At 40.4% G+C, this 23,586-nt stretch overlaps 1 protein-coding gene across 1 annotated transcript; it reads right to left on the reverse strand.

Annotated features, from left to right (window-relative positions):
• Positions 1–111: 111 nt before the first annotated feature.
• Positions 112–22,563, reverse strand: ubash3ba (ubiquitin associated and SH3 domain containing Ba). The gene is made up of 14 exons (XM_084073439.1): positions 21,957–22,563; positions 9,894–9,947; positions 9,468–9,654; positions 8,772–8,970; positions 8,144–8,313; positions 7,828–8,036; positions 6,693–6,837; positions 6,110–6,230; positions 5,042–5,164; positions 4,274–4,366; positions 3,836–3,980; positions 3,484–3,590; positions 3,208–3,317; positions 112–2,923 (listed from the first exon to the last, which is right to left on the reverse strand). Exons 1-14 carry the CDS (start codon positions 22,085–22,087, stop codon positions 2,786–2,788), a joined length of 1,932 nt encoding a protein of 643 aa, XP_083929565.1. The 5' UTR covers positions 22,088–22,563; the 3' UTR covers positions 112–2,785.
• Positions 22,564–23,586: the final 1,023 nt, after the last annotated feature.

Raw genomic sequence — 23,586 nt, forward strand, 5'->3', positions numbered from 1 at the left:
ACATTTTCATGCAAAGCACTAATGAATTCCAGTAGTGCAGAGGTTGTTGTTATATCATCTTTTTTTAATTTAAACAACACCAAAACAAGCAATATTATGGGTGAAGATTGTCATTTTGGGAGCATACCGATAACTCAAGCAAAACAGGTAGCCTATAAGAGCAGAGGCACCGTAAAATCCTGAGTATTTATTTAACACTGCGAGTGTACAAATCGAATTAAATGTACCCGTAACTAAGGGTTAAATCAACATTGAGGATTTTACTGTGTGGACACCCTTAGATCAATATCAGTGAAAGGTATTTCTTATCTATGAGTATCATTTATAGAAAATGTAATATTTACATACGGCACTAGCTGTATCCTGTTGCAAACAACTCATTAAATATTAAGTTGCTGTAATGCTCATAACGTTCTCTCACTGAAGAGTTTTGTTACACAGTGCTATAGCTCAAACTCCACTTCCTTCATCTTACTTCTTCATTATTACTTTTTCCCCCACTTAAAAAAGAAAAGAAAAAAGAACTGTATTGCAAACTTAAGAATGGCACATTATCTAATAAGGAACTGTGAAATTGTTAAGAAGATGAAATAATGTAAAATTTCTTTGAATCAAATAAAATGTGTTATTTTAAAATAGTTATATCACCACTATCAAGAAAAAATTAGGCCCAAGCAGTGATTAATTCCAGGGCTCAAGCCCATTTGAGTACGTTAAAGATTTAAGGCTGTCAGAGGTCAACAGTTGTATGGGAATGTTTGGAAGGGTTGGCAATCATAGAAATGCTCAGAGATACAGACCAGAACTTTTTGTTGTACATTTACACATGCATTTCCACAAAGATTGGCACTGCCTGTTTGGTCAAGTTTTTGTTTTAAATGTTTGAACTGACAAACATACTGCTCCTCATATAGCAGGAAGTTTAACCACTTATTTTACACTTTTAAAAAATAGGCAATCTACAAGCTTACAACTGTGAATTTGTAGAGCGCTTATTTTCACTATTTTTGAAACTTGAATACAAATTTAAAATACAAAAAATGTGCAAGCATAAGCAAAGTCTGATTGGTAAAAGATGCATGCTAGCCCTAAATGATGGATGTGCTTCATGCTTGATCAAATATTTAATTGTGAACTCTTGGTATAACTAGGTCACTAGTTAACAACCTTTTTTTGTGTCATGTGCCCCTGTACTGTATGTACTTTTCTTTGAAGAAAAATGTGTGTACATGGTAATAATCATTGTATAACAGCCATAATATCCAGTGGTCTTTGGTGATGGTCCTTGACTGCCTTTCATACCAAGCTACATCACTGTCATAACCACAAAAACATTCCCTCTTGGGTATTATTGCTCTATTTTTGGACATTCTCATGCCAATCACAGTTCAGCAAGCTCCCGAGCTAATGCTCTTACGTATATGATGCCTTGTGAGGAAACACAAGATACAGGGCCTCTTATCTCCTCAAAACATCATGAAAATATTCAAATATTCAAATCTTAACAGTGCTCATTATAGGCTACCCATTTGTGTTTATTTGAAACAAGCTGGGGGAAAAAATCTCATTGCACTTCGGTAAAGTGACAGAACAAAGTAATACACTGACAGAGAATAGCATTCTGATCCCGTAGATCACTACTTACAATAAAGTAATGGAAGAGGTTTCTAGAAATGTTACCGAACACATGGCACAGGCTGATATGTAAATGATACAACTGCTCATCATTGCGCCATTTCTGCGATATAGAGTATCATTATTTTTGGAATAATACAATAAAGAAACAAACTACAGGTCATCAAAGCCTGTAACGCAATCAAAAAAGTAATGCATCAAACTTTTGCAAAGCAATGTTACCATACAAGGCGTACAGAGGGTGACAAGGATCTAATTACACATACATGGGTATGGGTATTTTGAATCGATTTGCCTAGATTTAAGACTGTATTCATACTATGTTTTTCCAACACTGACTTTCTCCCATTTGTCATTCCTCATCATGGCTGCCATAAAAACTACCCATCTAACTACCATAAAATACAGCCTGTGCATCATGGCCTTTACAAGATTGTTAGAAACAGGTTGACAGCTGTGGGCAGATGAATGTGAACTTAAATAAATCTCTTATGATATGAATTTTAACCTCCCTCATCCCTTATAAAGGAAAAGCTCTAACTTGTATGATTGTCAAAATTGGTGTTTCTATTGTGCTTTTTTTTCCGGTTAGGTTGTATAGGAAGAATGAGTCAAACGTAATACTTTCTGGCATGAGGCATGAAATATTATTTCTGGGGTGCAAGTCTCTTGTCACAGTGAATGTGGAGGCAGTTACATTTCCCCCACAACCCCAAACGCTCCCAAGCATGAGGATGAGTGCTGCACACCACTGCAACAACTTCTCATAGCAACAAAACCTGAGTTCAATTCATTAACTCCTTCAGCAGCCAACACACGCCAGGAACCATCTCTACATGTGTTGAGATGTTGAACTGGGAGGATGCTGAGCCATGTCGAATCCCATATGACACAATGTAGTTTGACCTGTTAATCACTCTTGCGCCAATCACCACAAAGTACCTTCTCAGTCATGAGCAGCGCGTTTGAATACATTTAACTCAATGAAAGAGGGATTTCTTTCTTCTTTTTTTTTTACATGGCATTAGTGATGGAAGCCAGACATTTTATTTGGATTGGATTTAAAGCAGTGTGGGAAGAGAATAAATATTTGTTCAGCAGTTCAGGGCCAGTTCAGGGCCAGACGATGGAGGGCCGCAGGGCACATGCCTCAGTCCTGCTGTAGCATTTCCCTCCAGTTGAAGCTGTGATTGGGTCCATGGGTCAGAGGCAAGATGGGCGGATCCACCAGCTGCCACACCCCCGTCTCTCCCACTTCCTCACAAGCACAGAAACCCAGGTAGGGAATCTACAGAAATAAATACAGGCGGTATATTAACTGCTATCAGAGAGAGACAGAGAGAGAGACAGAGACAGAGACAGAGACAGAGACAGAGACAGAGACAGAGACAGAGACAGAGACAGAGACAGAGACAGAGAGAGAGACAGAGAGAGAGACAGAGAGAGAGAGAGAGAGAGAGCAACAAGGACAGACTGTGTGTGTGTGGGGGGGGGGGGGGGGGGGCAATGTACAGGCAAAATTTGAAAACATGTCTGGAGTGTCTAGAGATAAATAATGATCAGCTGACTGACCTTTCGAACTACTTGGACGAAGTCCTTGGAGTTCTGAGGGCTGAGGCCTTGCATCTGCCGAGTACAGGCCTCCAAGGAGGAAGCATGGGCCACAATCAGAACGGAGTTTCCTGTGTGAGGGAAGTAGACACAAAGGCACCACACACCACAAACACTGTTAGCTTACACTATATGTAGAATTGTAGATGTATGCTAAACTGGGAACTTGCAGCACTGTTTTCAGCTTACTCTTCAGACATATTTACAAAAAAGATGATGATAGTAACTGTGGATTACCAAGGTTTTTGCAATCGGCTAGGATGTCCCGCGTCACCTGGAAGCTCCTGCTGATGTATGTGTCATAGGACTCTGACACTGCTAACTTACTGGCAGGAATATGAGGTCTTCGGTGAGGGACAGAATAGTACATTAGTAAACATCTGTTCACTTACAGCTGAAACAACTGAAACCCTGAACCTTAAAGCAGTGATTCTCAACTTTTTAAAATGTCGAGGATTCCCCAGTTTGATATGCATTAAGCCATGGACCACCATTTGAAATGATTTTCTATCTCTGAGAACCAGTGCCTTAAAGTCTATAGATATCATAATTAAAAGTTATCGTTATTGTTTTGATTGAGTTAGTTTACCGGTAGGTTGTGTCCACACTCAGGTTAGCAGCAGCTAGATCAGCTGCAGGGATCCAGATAGGTAAAGCTGTGCCTGAAACCCACTTGGTCCACTCAAACAATCCAGGCTCTAAGCGGATCTTTGTCTTCCCCTCCAGCTGGAGACCTGAGAAATGTTGTCTCTTAGTTTCATGTAAATGAACAAGAATATTCTGGACAAGAATAAGATCACAAATACACACACCCCATAAACCTGAGATTGGGTCATGACCTATGTTATAGCTATAATAGCATCAGGGGCCTGTATCTGTCAAAACTCAAATGGATTTAACAACAAAGACAGCGAAAGAGGCTAAATGTTAAAGGGTAATTTGTTTTAAAAAAAGAAAGAAAAGCTCCTACAGCACACAAAGAGAAAGAGAGGCAGACATGATGGTGGTTAAGACAATCAGGTCCTACCTTGCAAAATGTTCTGAGCAGTTTGAACACAGCGTAGTGAGGGAGAGCAGTAAACAAAGTCTATTTTTGTGTGGCTCTCCAATAAGGCTTCACCTGTGAGGAGCACATGATCACAAATATATACGTATTATGCATGATGAAAGCATTGCAAAAGAAAGCGATTGCCATATCAAAAAACCCATGAAAGAAACTAAATTCAATTCATGATATACAGTAAAAGCAACTCTTAACACCCTGTCTCTCCTGTAGCTATGCGGGAGTTGAGTAGCATTTATAGATTGATAAATAAAAACTTTCTCAAGAGAGTTAATAAGTAATTTCTTGTGTTTTAAGGTTTCTTCATTACTGGCAACGGCATGCAAGTATGTTTTTCAGATTCCAATGCACCAGTGACTTACATCATTTTCCAGTATAGCCCAAACGTTGGGGTTGGGCTATACTGGAAAATGATGTAAGTCACTTGTGCATTAATGAATTCCTTTCATTCGTAGGATGGAAAGTGAGAGAAATCCTCCACTCCCAGTCCAATACTGATTTTCCTGTTTTTCTTGTTATTATATTTAACTTGTAGAAACATTGTTCACAGCGTGTTGAAGCTGTAGATTCCAGGAGGAATCTACTGCTTAATTCCATTAGGTACCCATGTTACTTCCATACCAATATTAATAGAATGACCTCCCCCTCTCTCACACGCACACGCACACATGCACAACCTATTTCCAGGTGTCATACCTAAATATCAAGTATTTAAAATGAGGAACTACAAACCTACAAGACGAGCCTGGGTGCAGCCAAACACAGTAATCGGACAATCTTTATCATAGTCCCGGTATCCTCCACTTCGTACTGGTAGACTGGGTGGCATGTTTAGATTAGAGCGAACATATCGGCCTGCACAAATAAGGAGACATACAAGACGAGAGAGAAAGAGAGAGAGAGTGAGAAAGATAGAGAGAGAGAGACAGACATAACATTTTACTAAGTAAAAGAATACAGACCATGGAAACAAAAAGGAGGATTGCCACTAATAAACAAGAACAAATTACATAAATGTCAATTATGACTGTGATAACAGTCTGAAAAAAGGGCGGTCCCTCGAACTCCGCGGGAGGCGTTTTTTCACGCCCAGGCCGGCCGGGGATGCGCCTCGTCAGCCCCCCGTCCAGGTAAGACCCACCGCTCGGGCGCTATCGCCGTTTTAAGCCGGAAAGCATAGATTTACACGCACCGCCCAGCGAGAGCCACCTGTGTCCGCCCTGAGGAGCGCTGGGGCCGGCTACTGTGGGCCAGATTATATGCTAGCACCCTATATTGCATCACTTTCTAACGTCTATATGCTAAAGATTATACAAGAACACATACCTGAGATATACAAAGTTTGTGAAGGTCTGCAGACAATCTTCCGACTCATGACATCGTTGCTGTTATTACCCTGTTCAGTGAACTGTGCGATTTCCTTTTTTTGGCTTTTCTGCCTTGATAGTTTTAAGTGAAGATGGACAGGAAATAGGGCGAGAGAGAGCCAGGGGGAGACACGCAGCAAAGGTCTTCGGGAACGGGACTCGAACCCGCGAACCACGCTGTCAGGCTGCATTAGAGCCTATATGTGGCGTTTTCTAACTTCAAAGCACTCTGTGTGTCATATCGAAATCTGTGACCGCCCCTCCAGAGCATGGGAGAAATGCGATTTTTTCCGCCGACTAAATGTAGGACTGGTTACCCCAGTTAAATGTAAGATGAGAATATAAATGTTCACAGTAATGTTTAATTTATCGATTTGAATGAAATTGGGTTACATTTGTAAACAGAATTATGGTCTCTCTGTCTCAGACTCACCTTTGGAGTCAAAGCACTGAGCCACCCAGTGTTTACCAAACACTACGTCCATCCTCTCGCCATGGCGACACACAAACAGACTCCTCTTAGGCAGGGAGGACTGGCTACTTGGCCTCAACATCTAGGAAAAAGAATAGAACTCTTGTTAATATATTGCTATAGATAGCTGTGTTGTGCATTGCACAACGGGATACAACTTCAAACATGCTCCCAATACTGAGGAAGCACAATGCGTACCGTCATAAACCATAGAGAACAGGGAGATAGCAGTCAGATCACTGCAATAGCTTTTCTACATACCATATAGGGGAAGGGATCTTATACAAAGATAGCACTGAATGGATTTGGCGTTCAGGACAATACCCATGATGCATTGCGTGAACAGCCAGAGCAGGATGAGTTTAGGCATTAGTTTACAGATGCACAATTAAATTTAAGCATGGGTTTGGTGTGGTTATGGTTATGGTAATGATCTGAATCGAGGTTGTGCTTCACTCAGCTTCACTTATCGCTGAAATGCATGCTGGGTATCGTCCAGCTAACCTACCCCTCCTAATGCCTACCCTTACGCACTGTACTGTACCTGGAGTGGTGGACAGAGAACAGTAAGGCTGGGTGGATCTCCAGGGTTCTCAAGGAGACCACCATCCTGCTGTCCATCAAATAACAGTCCAGCCACAGGACTGGCAGCGTTGGATGGAGAGGCACAGTTGAGAAAGGAGTGAGACCTGAGAATGAGATGTACACATATCTGAGCTCAGAGTGAAACACTTAACCACTTAGAAAAGGGACATTTCACTTAAAAAAAAGATTGGGACATTTTATCATCTACTCAGGCTTTTGGGAGCCCCCCAGACAGTTTTTAAGTTGCTTGACTCAGTATTTAGATATTTGATATTAATTTTTATCAGACATGCCCCCTTCCTAAACAAACCCATTGTAACTTCAAACTCCATTTTAACCATGTTAGATTCATCGGAAACACCCGTCCTTGGTTCTGGTGACTGATATTGTCCTAATACGTGAGGAGACCGTGTTTTTTCAATTACTTTTTTCATTTATTTTATATATCTTTTTTGGAAAATGAAATAAATGAAATACAATTTAAAAAATCAATAAAATAAATGAAAAAAGTAATCTTAAAAACACGGGCCCCTCACGTATTAGGAGGGCAGGAGGAGTCACCAGAACCAAGGACGGGTGTTTTTGATGGATCTAACATGTTAAAAATGGAGTTTGAAGGTATAATGGGTTTGTATAGGAAGGGGGCGTGTCTGATATAATGAATATCAAATGTCTAAATACTGAATCAAGGAACTTAAAAACTGTCTGGGGGGCTCACAAAAGCCTGAGTAAACGATAAAATGACCCAATTATTTTTTTAAAGTGAAATATCCCTTTAAGCCCTGTGTTATACTTTGTCGAATCAACAAGCTTGTCATCAAGCTATGCATTGTGAGCTTGTAGATCTGCTGTTTTTGAACATTTCTGAAAATGTTTGATCATTTTCCTTCATAATGACATGCTCAAAACAGGGATGCCAAGTTCAAAGCAGTTAAAGGATGACTTGGATGAGGACCAATTATATGAAGATAGGTTGAAAATGGGTGAAGTCGTCTTTTAATGAAATTGTATTATCTTTACGATTACATTTAAAAGTATTGTCTAAGAGAGTGCCAAACAAAGCTGACAGGCCTGTGTGGAGCGAGTGTTCTTACCCGTGGACCACCCAGGTGTCACACTCATCGGCGCGGTTGACGTAGTTCTCAGGCAAGAGGCCAGACAGGCCGCTGGCCAGGGAGGTGCCGTACACCCAGCCCTCACTAGCGGTGCCCTGCTCCACAGGGGACATGAAGATGAAATCCCCTTGCAACAGCTCCAGCTCATCCTCGTTCTGAGGCGCGTACGGGTACATTACTTGCAGCGTCTAGAGAAGACAGAGCGTGGTCATTCAGCAGTTGGAACGGGAGAGTTGATGTACAAAGTAACCACTTGACTCACTTGGTATCATTTGCATGGGGGAAAACATTTTACCTCATGATTTGCAAACCGAATATCCCGAGAGAACAGCACGGCCAGCCAATCACAGCCCAAAGAGACATCGATGCTCTTGGCCAACTTCTCCAACACCGTCAGGTGACTTGTCTGGAAATGGTAGGCCAACGTGAGATGGAATTGCTTTTTATTGAGTTCCACATGAACATCTAGACAAAAGGAGAAATGGAGACAGGGAGTTATATAGAGGCATGGTAAGGCTATATAAATACATACATTTATGCCACAGCACCCAAAAAATACCTGACCACCTTGGGTACATACGCCATTCTGATTGGCCAAGACATTGGTTACATTAATTACCTAAAACACTTCTAATGAGAACAGATGGAACAGTTTGTGTAGAATTTGTCATGTAAGCAGTCCCGCTCATAATTAGTGACACCTGGCGACAAAAATACAGTAGCTACAGTAGACAGTAGCTACATTGAAATATTGTTCCACTTTTTCTCCCAAATGAGTCATTCTGACAGGACGTCCAAAATGTTCAACCGTTTTCCGACATTTTCTAAAATAACAGATGCACAAGCTCACAATGCGTCACTTTGCAACACATTATGAGCTTGTCAATCGGCTTTTTCCATATTTTTTAAATCAGGGCTCCAACCTGCTTTAGCAGCCGCCTCTGTGGCAAAGTCAGCAGCAAAGGTCTGCAGCACCTCAGCCACTTGCTCCTCCACAAAGAGGCCAATGAAGTTTGAGGAGGTGTAGAGCTCCAGGGGGAGGGGAACAGGGAAACGGCCCCTCCACTTTCCCACGGTGGTCTGGAGAGCCTCACACAGAGCCTCTACCTTTGCATCTGCACACTGACCACCGGGAAGGGAACAGAAACACAAAGAGTCAGTATGAACATATTCGGATGGTTAAAATGATGTTCACATAACGGTGTGATAGCTGGATAGCTGCTCTTTAGAAGTATATTCGTCTATGGGAGTGTTAACTCTCTCAATGGATCTGGCTTCCTCCACTTTTCTTCTTTCATAAATACTAGTGTACATTTATGTTTTAATTTCAATAATTGTAAGTATAGGAACAGTATAGGTATATTCTTGGAACACTAGCCTTCTAGCTAACAGGGATCAAAATAAACAAAATCTAAATAATACTCAGAATACAGGTATGAATTGAAAACAAACTTGGGGACATTATGTGTGTAACCCTGCAGCATGTAACAACCTAATTATCCTATATACCAAATCATCATAACATAAAAGTACCAACAAAGCAATACTAATTCGGTTCAATATTCTAAGAGAGAGAGAGAGAGAGAGCGAGAGAGAGACAGAGGAAGACTGAGACTGACCATGAAGAACTGGCAGATAGTGATGTGAGGGAAGATGTTGTGGGCCTTGTTCTTGCCACAGTTGAGGCGAGACTGCTGCCAGAACTGTGTGAGCTGTTGGAGCAGTGGTCCACTGGGCCGCAAATACAATACATACTCCCTGGGCAACGGGTCATCCAGGAATGGGTCATCCACATGGGAGAAGAGCCTGGACCAATGGACAGGACATGTAAATGTGTAATTGATAGGGAGGAGAATTGGGTGCTACATCACTGATAGATTGCCTCCGAGTCCAGCAGAGGGCATCAATGCTATACAGCTAGTTTAGTTACACCTGAACCAATAGATTTAATGACGACCATTTTGACAAACGTGTAATATTGCACTTCATTCATGTATACATATGCAGCTATACTCGACTGTGTGAGATGTCTGTGTGTTTCTCACCAATCACAAGCCGCCTGAACGTTTTTGCTTCCTGTGGACACCAGAGCTTTCAGCCTGCAGAGAGAACAGAGAGCGATCAAAACACTGCACTAAATCAATAGGGCATCGCAGTTCCCGCCCACTTCCTGGTGCCACTGCAAAATGCATTTTTCCCATTGACTTTTCCAAAAATATTTATATCAATTAATTTAAGCCTAGAATCAAGCTATCCAGGATCCTGGTGAATCATGACCATAAAACGTTTGATTCTGTGAAAAAACTTTTTTGAAAACGGCAAAACAAAGGGTATTTATCAAATATAGTATATCATATCATTAAATATAAAATAAAATAAAAATCACAGAAAAAAAGGTTTTATGGTCATGATTCACCAGGATCCTGGATGGCTTGATTCTAGGCTTAAATTAATTGATATAAATATTTTTGGAAAAGTCAATGGGAAAAATGCATTGAGTATTTTGCAGTGGCACCAGGAAGTGGCCGCAACTGCGATGCCCTATAGTTTGTATGTCCTTTCACAAAAAAAAGCAAACACACTGTGAACAGTTACCACTGCTCTAGCCCATGTCTCTCATCTGCATCCTCTAAAAAACACAATTATAAAATACTACTGGACCAAATCATTATTTTATCCCATTCAATCCGGGAACGCATCAACAAATGTCTTCTAAATCCTAGCAGGTTTCTGAAAAACGTATGTTGCTATATCAGTAGTGTAATGTATTTGGCCGCCGACCCCCATCTCAAAATATTTTGTTCCAGGGACCCAAAGAATCTAAGGTTTGAGTTACAAATGTTCGCTTTAGTAATAAATATATTCAAAGATTTGCACACAAAAAAAAATAGAAGATCTACAAGCTCATAGCACGTGTTTTACAAGGAATTTGTCTTGGTGAGGTTGGTGCATTACACTGAAGCAAACGCATAGAAATATTTAAATTGTTTACAACTATTTACTCAAAATATGAGGATAAACCAAAGTATAGATCAAGTAGGCTATATGCAATGTGCAATGAATGTTCCCTATAGACTGTATAGGCTGGTATAGCAGTGTAGGTAAATAAATATGAATTATTGCAAACATGTTGAAAGTTTACACAGACTAGGGTAGTAGCATATAGTCCACAGTGCACTTGTATGAATACTAGTTACACAACCCTCACGCCTAAATGGCCATATATTGAGATCTTTGTATCTGTCAGTCCTTTTTTTATGGCCATAAATCGAGATCTTCAGCAACTGTTGTCTCATCTGCCTTCAATTTAATATTGCATCAATGCAATTCTCTCTCTCTCTCTCTATGTGTCTCTCTCTCTCTGTGTCTCTCTCTCTCGCTCCGTCTCTCTCTCGCTCCGCTCTCTCTCCGTTTCTCTCTTTCTGTCCGTCGCTCTCTCTCTCTCCGTCTCAGTCTCTCTCTCTCTCTCTCCATCTCTCTCTCTTGGTGTAACTGTCGTAGATTGGGGTTGCATGTACGCTTGTTTCACTCACATAATCTGGCAACACCGGCGCAAAACTGTCGAATAACAACACTCACTCACTCGCTCAGACAACAGACCGCACAGGGCCACGCATGGGCGAAACACACCAATTGTAATATAAGAGGACACATAAAAGGAGTTCCACATCAAACCTACATTTTGTAGGCCTACTCACAGTGTAGTAGTAGCTATGTACATTCACGTAGCAGCATATACTGTACATTCACTTATATATTTATGTTTTTAACTGAGTTGAGGAAGTGGTCCTGAAATCAAATACATTCCACATAACAGTATACAGCATAGTATATATATATATGTTTGGTGAATGGTTCTGGGGGCCAGTGAGGAAAGGGCTTGTTGTAGGTGGGTGTAGGGAGCACAGAGATCTGTCAGTGGGGCACTTGGGGGTTGTTTGTGACGGTACGTTTTAACAGCGGGCGACTCTCGGGCGATGCCGGGCGACATCGTCCAAAAGATAAAGAAAATCCATCTTCCATCGCCCCCCCGCCCACTTCGCCCGATCGCCGGCTCTCATAGACTTTCTTTATCTTTTGGACGATGTCGCCCTAGAGTCGCCCGCTGTTAAAACGCACCGTCAGTCTCACTGGTGAAGTGAAAAAAAGAAGTGTGAAAACTTTTGAATAATTTAGAAAAGTTTCAACACAACTATTCTTATGGATGTCCCTGGCACATAATATTTTCCGTGGCCAAATACACCAATTTGGGGTTCCTTGACATGAAAATGTTTGAGAACCACTGATTTAACTGTTGACTGGGACTATAGTGCACTCCCCACTGCACAACCCCCTTCGCTTCATTATCCAGGGTAATTAGCCTCTGCATCATGATTTCTTTTCTTTTTTACATCTGCAGCACGACTCATTGATTTTCCCTTACTTAGTGCACAGCTTATCCATTACCTATTACACATCTTCTCAAGTGTCTGTCTGTCAGTTTACAAAATAAAAGAGCGTCATTCTGACGCTCTTTTATTTGTTAATCTGTGTATATACAACATATACCCCCTACTGTTCATGTGAAGAAGTTTGTTTATGCTTATTTATTGAAATGATCTATTGAAATGATTTATTGAAATGATGTACCGTGTGTGTGTGTGTGTGTGTGTGTGTGTGTGTGTGTGTGTGTGTGTGTGTGTGTGTGTGTGTGTGTGTGTGTGTGTGTGTGTGTGTGTGTGTGTGTGTGTGTGTTCGTCCATTGTTGATAATTTCATGTGCTGCTATAATGCCTGCGTTTGACTATATTATCGAAGTGTGTCCGCCCAGAGCATGGGAATGAATTTGCTAGCATGTCATTGGCTGTCAATCGGCCTAATCATCAAAAGGTTGTGGGAAACTGCCCAGTGACGTCAATCTCAGGATGTTTGAATGTAGGACTGGTATCCCAGTCAAAAATCGTATTCTAATCAAGCAAACAGCCTAGCTTAGCGTAACCCTAGCCTACTTCCGCAGCATGCTTAATCCCTCTCGAGCCTCATCCTCACCTACGGTAAAAACAAACAAACAAACAAACCCACGCATACTGATAACAAGAGGCTCTGTTGAGACTGTTAAAAGGTAAAGATAGCACCTCTAGTTTTATGGAAAATTTGGGATGATTTCTTACCAGGCATCCGCTTGTGATTTGACCAATTGACATAAGCTTGTGGAGAAGCACATCCACTGAATATACATATTTCTCTGAACATTTAGTCAAGGTGGCTCTATACGGCAAACCTATTACCCAATAATACAACCTTTTATAATCCAGTCAATAGATGAAAATGCTATTAAAATGTAGCCTATGCCACATTGCTGAATGTATTTGTTACACATACATTAATGTACTAACTAACCAGATTGTAAGCTACAGCTCTTGTTAACAAGGGGATGACAAGCTGTTAACACTCGTTATTCTATTAGTAACACAGCAACATAGCAAATCTTTTAATATCTGTGTCATTCTGAAATCCAACATTCTTTTCTTTTTTACCTTTATTTATATACAGGTGAAAATCCCATTGAGATCGAGATCTCTTTTACGAGGGAGCCCTGTTCTGGAGCTTTCTTTCCTGAAACAAGGAAGAACTGATTATCCTTAATGAGTGCTCAAAAACGAATTAGTGTCTTTTTATAAAACCTCTGAAATCAAAGGCTGCCTCTAAAGGGACTGACTGATCAGAGAGCTCTGACATGATTTGATATCCCGGAGTATCATATGACTAATGCTTTCAGGCCTTCTGAAACACATCCATTACAAAGAATACCTACAGAAGGCCCAGGCCCACTGACCTTCTCCTAATTCAGTGGTTCTCAAACTTTTTCATGCAAGGGAATCCCCGTGAAAAAATAAAGAAAAAATAAATGTATTTGGCCGTGGACCCCCATCTGAAATTATTTTGTGTCAGGGACCTGCACACAAGATGTGTTGTTAAATTGTTTTAAATGTTTCAAGATTTTGTTGAAATAGCAGATATACAAGCACCACGATGCGACAAGTTGTGAGCTTGTTAGATCGGCTAAAATAGCCGATGTAGGGGTTAACATGGTTAAAATGATTGTGATGCTATATTAACTCATTTCAACAGATCAAGAAGATGTCAGCAGTAGACTGGCTACCACTATGGCACAGCAACTCTACTTTCTCCTCACCTTGCCAATAGGCTAAGGTGTTGTTATAGTAAAGTGTCTGACTGTTCATCAAAGTTGTTAAGCACTTTGATGCAAATATAACCTCCAGATCCAGATCATTAAACAAAAAAGGGTTAATTCAAAACATGCACACTAATGGACAGAAATCAACCCCTATCCAATGAAAATTGGATGGTGAAGTAGCCTAACTTAACAGACAACAAAGGTGATGGATGTCTGCTCACTTACATGGCAGGCTAGCTAGCTTGCTAAACTCTGCCCTCACCTCAATCAACATTTCTTGCATACCTTTATTTATAATTACCTAATGGCATAAGCTTTAGTCTGTGAAAAATAAATAGTAAAGCGTTTGATTCTATAAATTGACCAATCCCTTCAAACAGAGTCAAGCTAAAAGGAATAACTGTCGTGGAATTTAAAATATTACTGTATTCCTGGGCCTGTCTGTTTCTCAAAACCTTTCTAGATGTATTATTACAGGGGAAAAAATGTTAACCAATCACCAGACCTCCATCAGAGAGGGGGGAACTGTGAGTGTTGTGCCACTCTGATGTTCACATTGAATGAACTATTTTTAAATCTACCCCACTGACAGGGCCCTAGATACAGCAAAGTCTGCTAACCCTGGGGCACTGCGCCCTGCTAGAGCTACACATGTTAGATAGGAAAGCCCTGGCTACAAGACCCGACCAGATGGCTCACCCAGTTTCACACAATGCAAAATAAACACCCATATGCAGGCCACACTTGAATAATAAGGCCAGAATACACACGTTCAGATGACAGACTTTCAAAAATCTTGTGCAAAACTGCAGATTTGTTTTTAAAAGGGAACATTTTTATATTCACTTTAGTATCCATAATCTATATCATGCCAGATTATAGAAAAGCCTAAAGAGGAGGAAAGGTAGCTGATATTATTTAATAACGCAGTGTGGGATTACCAGAATACAGCTGTGACTAACATCAAAAGAAGATTGGATTGCTTATATGAATTCTATAAATATAGTACATACATACAAATATAATACTTCGACAGCCTAGCCGAAAAAATAGGCTGTCAAGCCATTGAGAAACCATACATGAGAAACAGTGATGGACAAACTGCCCTAAATAAGTATACATGTCTAACCCATAGGCCTCTCCTTGGCTCTAAGCAGTAACTGAATGATTTATTTATAAACTGCATTTCCTGTTCAAGGCTAACCAAGGATAAAATGTTTGGAGAGTGAATGATGTGAGGGAAATATCTCTGGATTAGGAATTAAAGACTAATTTATGATTTTGGAAGAAAGAAAAAAAGCATATGGTTAAAACTTCAAAAACCAAACAACGGCCATTTTATTTGTTTCAACAAATTACAATGACCACAATAGACAAATGATGGCTTCTATTTAATCTGTAAACCATTATTGAAGCTTTTATTTCACATGCTCATCATAACAGGCTCTTGTTTCATCATCACGGCTGTCTGATGCATGTTTCAAAGTTTGAATGTTTAAAAGCAGTGTAATCTCTTTACTAGTTCCTTATTACGCTGTTAAAGGGCTAAATTCTGTTACTCAAGGTTATTTTTAGTGACACGTTTTTTACGCTATCAGCATAAACCTTAACATGCACATGTGGCTACTGCTATTTAGATTCCACTAGAAGCAGAGTTTGATTTCACTGTACCCTATCAATATCTGTTACACAAATTACTACACTTTCACTACTCGACATTGATTGAATTCATAGATTACCCTAGTAAAAACAATAGCAATAGAAATGGCATTGTGCCTGTGGTAGATTGTGCCTAAGGATTGTCTGCATTGAATTCAACCATGTCAAAACTACAGAGCAACACTCGTGTGGACATTTTGACTGCATAGTATGCAACACACACACACACACACACACACACACACACACACACACACACACACACACACACACACACACACACACACACACACACACACACACACACACACACACACACACACACACACACACACACACACACACACACACACACACACACACACACACAGCTCCCGAAGGCCCCTCCTTAACTCAGCTCTTTGGGGAAATACACGTTTCCTGTTTACAAGCTGACAGAAAGCACACATCACTAACCACTTATAACACTAACAGCACAGCGAGGACTGCTAGTGTGCAACACTGAACTGGACCTTACACTCTCAGGAGAGGCCTCTCAGCAGAGGAAACACTGGTTCCAACCCAGTCTGGTCAGCTATAAATGGGCCTGGTGAACTCACACAATGCCAAAGGGAAGGCAAGGCACTTCTTCTTCCACTATTTGTGGGTCTTTTCAATGACTAAGTGAGATCAGGCTAAAATGGTTATGAATAACACAGGACTGCTCTCTGACTGTATGGTAAATATTATATGATCCCTCTAATAGTACTCAGATGTTTTACTTAAAAGAACGTAAAAGTAGTAATACCACGATGTAGAAATACTCTTTTACAAGTAAAAGTCCTGCATTCAAAATGTTTTGTATAAAAGTGCAAAAGTATTGTCAAAATATACTCACAGTAGTAAATATACTCGCAAGGTTTGTCAAACGACAATAGCCAATTTACAAGCTCACAACGTGTCGCGATGCGCATGTCTTTGTTGAGCAGTTAAAAAAAAAAACTTCAAATTAAGTATATCACTCTAATACGTCTTGCCCGATTAAGTTTTAGCAACAACAACAAAAATATACAATTTTCAAACTGTGAGAGATTTCATGGAACATTTTTAAATGGCACCATTACAGAAAAACCCAGCTCTTTGAAATAAGTTAGGTAAGTCAGTTATTTAGATAGTTAAGTCAGTCAGAGTTGATTGTTGTTACTGGGACAAAAACAGAATAACATAAACTGTCGAAAAGGAAAGTTTCTAAAGTTTTCCAGCTATGCAAATGTTAGCGGTTTACTCCAGATATTCAAAGAATTAGCTAAAATTACATATGACTGTCAACCAAAATTGTGTTTGAGAAAACCGAAGCGAAATAGGCTTTGAATTGGTCATGTTGCATATCCAAAGCAGGTGCAGATGTGCGAGTTGTTGTGGCCCCTTTCCATTGCATAGTCCAGGCTTGGCAGCCACGGCTCTATCCTCATTTTTTGCCTTTCCCATTAGTACCTGGAACTATCTACCAGGTCATTTGAGGTCCTTTTGTAGTGCTGGTGCGCCAAAAGTTCCAAGCGAGGCTAAGCCAAATAGTGAAAAAGAATCCTCACTAGCATCACACAGACAAATGCATGACATGGATGGATGGTCATGCTTTCTATTTCCTCTCCATGGCAAGCAAGCAACCCAAAGATTGACGCAAAAAAACAAGACTACAGACCCAAGGAGAGTGGAATATCTACAGTATGTAACCTATTATAGATATATTATAACATTTCAATATTTGTATGGACATAGTCCTCTGGGGTGGGGGGGGGGGGATATGGGGAGGAAAAAGAAAAGAGAAAATGGGGGGAAATAAAAAATATTCAAGTTTCTCTTTCTATTTTGACGCTGTATACAAACCCTTTTCTGTAATAAAAAAGTGATAATAGATAGATTATAACATTTAATGAGAATTTCTGTAATGTACATTTATGTTGTATTTATTGCATCTTTATTCTGCTAAGGGCTGCTGTAACAAATTCATTTCCAGTAAGGGATAAAAAGGTAATGGAATCTATGCGGCCCTCACACCTACGTCACACCGCCGAGCCGACAAATTATAGGCCCATATATGGAGATCTCTGTATCTGTCAGGCTGATGTCATCAGTATAGAGTATCTGCCCATATATGAGCATGCCCCCTTTTGTGCCCATATGAAGCTGACTGATTTGATTTGTTTGCACCTGATGCCGTGACAACACATTCCATATTTGGGCTTAGCTGCAATGGGAAGTCCTTAAGTGGTTATGGCTGAGTCATAGTGACATGAGCGTGACGGCATGGTCCGCCAACGCGCCGGCCGGCCCTCCGTTAAGATAATTTTTATATACTGGAGGTTTGGGCTGCTACCCTGCCCTCACATCTAGAGTTCGGGCCGCAGCCGATCCGACTGATATGCCCATATATGGAGATCTCTGTATCTGTCAGTCCTTGTCCCTTTTATATTTATATTTGGGTGTAGCTGCAATCGGCACTCCTTATATGGTTATGGCTGAGTCATGGTGACATGAGTGTGACGGTGTAGTGACATGAGTCAGAGGTCTGACCGCCTGCCCGCCAGCCAGCCCATCCTCCCTTATTAATATATAAGATAAGAAGAAGATGGCGAATACAGTAAGTATGTCTACTACAGTATCTCAGTGACTGAATAGACTGAATGGGCTTTCCCATCAAAAATACTGTAAAGTTAAGTTATACTAACCAACACTGATGCAGAATTATGGTTCCTTTACATACTGCATGCTCGTGCAAAGAAACAGAACCAATAAACCACTTGGGGAGTAGCAGGTTGGCCGTGATGGACGGTTGCCAACCAAGTGGCGTTAGGGCAGACCGCACCAATGCAACTTTGTCGCAACTGCCACTGGGGATAACGGTTGCAAGTACTTGCAACTTGCAAGTAGTTGCATGTTGCAAGGAGTTGCACTGGTGTGGACAGGCCTTTAAAGATTGCTGGTTTGATCCCTGGCACAAGTGCCCTTGAGCAAGCCACTGAACCCCCAAAATGCTTTTTGGATTTACAATGCTATTCATTTGGTCTTTCCTCAGGATTTACATAACCATTTTCTCTACTGATGCTGCATGTTAGATTATAGCTAAATGTAACTTGAATTACAGTATGTAGTTAGATTAAAAAAGGAACTAAATAAATTACAATGTTCTTATTGATCAGACCCATGCATGCGGACCCTAATGCTGGATAGGAGGGAGTCCCAAGTTGGTGTCGGCTAGCCTGTATCCTTACATTGCATCGTATTATACATTACATTTTAATAGCACACAAAAGCCAACCAAGAGTAAATGGAGTATAGTAACTTTAGACCATATTATCATATATCAAAATATACTGTAATAAGAAACATTTTAATAATGTTTTTAAGTATAAAACATACAGTTACTCTCTTAGGCATTGCAGTTAGAGAGGCGATTATATCATATACACTAAGCTAAGCTAAGTACCATCAAACTCTTCACAGAAGTATGTATAGTTAATAAGTGATGGATTGTTTTTAAATGTCTGCTTAAAGATAAACAGTTAACTATTATCTGCATACATTTCACTAACAAGTTTGTCATCAACCCAGACTAAAATGTAATGGTATATTCCGCCCAACACTGTGAGCTGTTGGGTGGAATATACTGAGTTTACTTTTAACCTCACCCATGTCCATCTTCTCACCATAATCTATAAAAAAAACTATAGAATACAATTGACATCAGATCACTGAACAGGAAATGAAAAGAGGACGCATGGAAAAACTTCAGCCATGGTTGAATTATTTGTCATGGTTTCAGCTGGATGCAGGCTAATCTATACGCCATGCTGCGAAGAAGTGTAAATTAGTTTTACGTTTCCAACCTGCCTCAAACCACAACATCCAACACAACAATCCCTCCAGCAGCACAGGGAGGGAGTAGCCACTATCTAGCTAGCTCTCATCTGATTAGACCAGTCAATTCCTGAATGATTCAGCAGGAATTCCTCCCATACAACAGAAGGGCTTTTTGTAATTGTGGTCGTGCGTGCGTGCGTGCGTGCGTGCATGCGTGTGATATTCATGGTTCCTATGGTTCAGGCAATCCCCAAACACAATGTGACTCTTGTCCCCTGAAGCTATGACAAGCCAAGCCTCTGATATTTCTTATCTCATACTGTGTATAAGAAAGTGAGGTTCAGTTTGCCTCTGTGAGCGTGTGTCATGAAAAGAATGTTATGCCAAAACACACTCTGAAAGTGCTATCTAAGTGCTAACTGATTACAGATTACCTGTAAAGTTATATTAACTTGTTATTAATAACATATAAGCGGCAGCGAATGATTACTTGTTACTTTTTGATGACCTATAGTTCCTCTTTATTTAAACCCTGAGTTGTTTTAATGCAAGCCTACTGATATGACAGGCACTATGGCTTGAAAAGTATATGCAGTTGTATTTACAAGTTTATAGATGATTAGTTCAATTTTTCTAATACAGTTCTGATAATTATTAGATATTCAATAGGCTTTACATTGGTTAAATGGCATTGTATTGAAAATATTGTGGTTTTATTGTCCCAGATAATTATGCCCACTGTGCTGTCATCTTCATGTTAAAATTGCGCTTTAAGTATGAACAGCATGCACTATATCACAAAAGCTACTTTGTGTTCCGCAATTAATATTGTATTGTATTTTGGTAACAACAAAGGTATATTAAGGTATATTGATATAGCTAGTGTAATACAAGTCATACAAGTGTTATGACATCAATTAAGGAGAGGAACATTTTTATAATTTTTCTTCATGTGCATGTTCTTGTGCAACCTTTCAGTGTTTGTAATTTCTTGTAGCTGCCAATAGTTGCCAATTCTATTTCCGCAGCCCAGCCTTCATGTCCAACCACAGGGTCTACCACAGCTCAACTTCTAGAATTTGCACAACACTTCAACACAACTGACACAATACAGTCATGGTCTTCTGGTTGGAGCAATATTTCTCTACCCTGCCACACTGCAACTGACTTGGTGCAGATATTAGACAGTAGTTACTTCTGCTAGTAGAGACTCATGCAGTTGGTTTAGTTTGACAGATGCCACTACAAGTCAAGTATGCAAAACCAAAGTGCAGTTATTGTATTCAATCTGCCATTCACAGTTCCAGCAGAGGAAAAGCTGTTTCAGACATAAGGTTGAGCACTGGAAGAGGATTTAGTAGAGCTCAGTCAGTCCCAACTTTGTTTGGAATAACTATCAAGAATCAAGAACCAGAAAGGTTTTTCATCATCGTCCAACCTGGTTTCTCTCAGTGTCATATGATGAAACCATCTGTTGAGGACTATGTGAATATCCTATGCAGGGTTGAGGTTTTATCTTGGGAAGCATAAGTAGTAGTAAGAAACAAATACAAATAAAAGACACTTTCACCGGTTAACATAGAGCCAGAAAACGTGCTTTGTAATACAGCACAATGGGAGATCACAAAAAACATGATCCACCCACACATATACACCATCATTAACATCAGTTATTATCAGGCTGTTGTTATTATATTTTCTAGGTATATCTAGATTGTTGTTAATGCACCACCAGGCAAAATGTGGTGATCCTAGTTTTATAGGAGTAAATTGGCAGCTGGATACACTGTTGAATTGAGACAGTAACAGCACCATGATTTTCATCATGATTTGTGTGCGTGGGGAACTCATTTGAAACAAGCTCAGTGCTTTTATGAGTCTTCCAATTTAGTAGACCTCGTATTGTGAATTTGTACTTCCATGTACTGTTGTTCTCATGTCTTACTAAATAAAGTACATCAATCAATCAATCAATCATAACACCGGAAAGAGACTAGAGCAGGGGTTCTCAGGGGGGGGGGCAGATGACAGTGAAGTGACAATATAATGAGTTTAGACCTTCAAATACCTTTTTTTTTTTTTTAAAGGAAAGAGAGAAAATAAAAAAGACCATTAATGCATCAAAAGTAATCAACAAACTGTAAAAAAAAAACTGGTCAAACATTGGCCAAATTGACAAATAATATAAGAGGCAAACATTTTGAAAATAGCCGATCTACTAGCTAGATCTGCTATTTTCACAATATTTATCTGTGGAACCAAAAACGTAATGCCTCAACTCCTACATTCCAAGTGCTTATCGTGGTGGGGGGTCCCCAGGTCAAATATGATTATTATTGTGAGGGGTCCCCAGTTCAAATATGATCATTTTTGGTTTTGGGGGTCACGGCCTGAAAAGGTTGAGAACCACTGTACTGGAGGATAATACTCACGCCCTGGTCTTTGGAAAGCCCATAGACAGCAGCACGTCCAGCGCAGACCCATGTTTGATGGTACCTGGTCGGTTCTGACGCTGCCTCCGAGGAGTCACTTTGGAGTACAGATCTTCTTCTTTAGCTGCCATAATAACTCAGACGTCCAGTGGCATTTCACTCAGTCTTCGGATCCACTTGTTTATTTTCAAGAAATCAGAAAATATGGAAGCAGAGGAATTCAACACGGGCTTATTTGGCTTGTTATTAAGCGGAAGACCCTACTAGACACGTACGCCAATAACCCCTGGGAAGAAAAGAACATGTTTTTCTTTGCCAAAAAGGTCTGAACATAAATAATCTGCCTCCTCCAGATGACTCGCACATTAAAGCCAGAACCATTAGAAGCTCGGGGTCAGCCATCGGAAGTCACTTTTGCTCTTTTCACCCATCATCGCCCCGATTCACAACATTCCCCGAACCGAGATGAACATGTACGGTTCCTACTGGTCCCTGGCATCCGGTATTCTGAGCTAAATGGTTAGATGTAACCATTACTTCCTTCCTTTCCTCGAGAATGTCTTTATTTATGAATGGGTTTTGTTTTGAGTGAGCGACGATTCAGCCCGTAAAAGGTTGCAGTGCGAACAGCGCCGCCCCGCCCCTTTGTTTAAACAGACAGTACCATACACTGTCTGTACAATGTTGCCAGATTTTGCGAGAGAGATGAGCAGCCAGGTCTATGAAAACAGGCCTAAAAGAAGCCACGAGAGCCACTCAGCCACATGAGCGCTTTGTCTACAAGCTCACAATGCGACGCGTTGTGAGCTTGTAGATCTGCTATTTTCAAAAACTCTTGCAATAAAATGTGGAATATTTGGAATATTTTTTTAAACATTCTAACAAAACATTTTCATGAAAATATTTGAGAAGAACCACTGGTTTGATTGGAATATTTGGAAGCAAGCCTAATTAAGCAAGTACACTTTAGAAACAAGACCAAAAAACCGCAACCACTAATATTTACGAGCAACTTTACAGAAGAACAAGCCCAAAGTCGCTTATAATAAGCAGACATGGCAACGCTGTACAGTATCCTACACTGGCTGTACTCTGTAGCGATGCAGTGGGATGATTCAAAGAGATCAGACATCATCAATCATGTAGAAGAAAGAACTGAAGTCATCTTATATAACACACACTTAACAATCTTTGTGTGAGTTTAGGCAAATCTTGTGGGAAAAGAATATGGCAAGTTTTTATTGGCCAAACTTCCTGTCTATGTGGGCGTTCACCCTTCCGCATGTGTCGTTCCCATCAGGGTGGGCTGGACTCCACGAACACTGGAAGAACCTTACCAGAGTAGGTGGGTGAGCCTACTCCACGCGACCGCCTGTTACCATAGCAACCGATAGGCGAAAGTCATTCTTGCATATTATGCTGCTCTGGTGAAAGTGAAGGGGGGGGGGGTATTTCACACTAATCACTCAGTGCTGCTTTGCTTTCTATTGAGCATCCATAAACTCTTTTAACATGAATGCCATCCACTGAATGAATGGTCAATGAGTCAGCCACGTTTTGTGCAAGTGAATGACACATGGAAACATTATGGTAAGTCAAGGTAGCACTTATTGTCTGTGAGAAAAAGCTG

The sequence above is a fragment of the Gymnoscopelus microlampas genome, assembly GCF_963454915.1.
Source record: "Gymnoscopelus microlampas genome assembly, chromosome: 12".
Classification (NCBI taxonomy): domain Eukaryota; kingdom Metazoa; phylum Chordata; class Actinopteri; order Myctophiformes; family Myctophidae; genus Gymnoscopelus; species Gymnoscopelus microlampas.

Excerpts from the sequence above, each read along its gene's own strand:
- ubash3ba (XM_084073439.1), bottom strand. The coding sequence starts at position 22,087 with ATGGCAGCTAAAGAAGAAGATCTGTACTCCAAAGTGACTCCTCGGAGG. Across the intron at positions 8,037-8,143 it reads TTCGGTTTGCAAATCATGAG|ACGCTGCAAGTAATGTACCC; the intron begins GTAAAATGTTTT and ends TGTCTTCTCTAG. Across the intron at positions 5,165-6,109 it reads TCAGTGCTTTGACTCCAAAG|GCCGATATGTTCGCTCTAAT; the intron begins GTGAGTCTGAGA and ends TTATTTGTGCAG.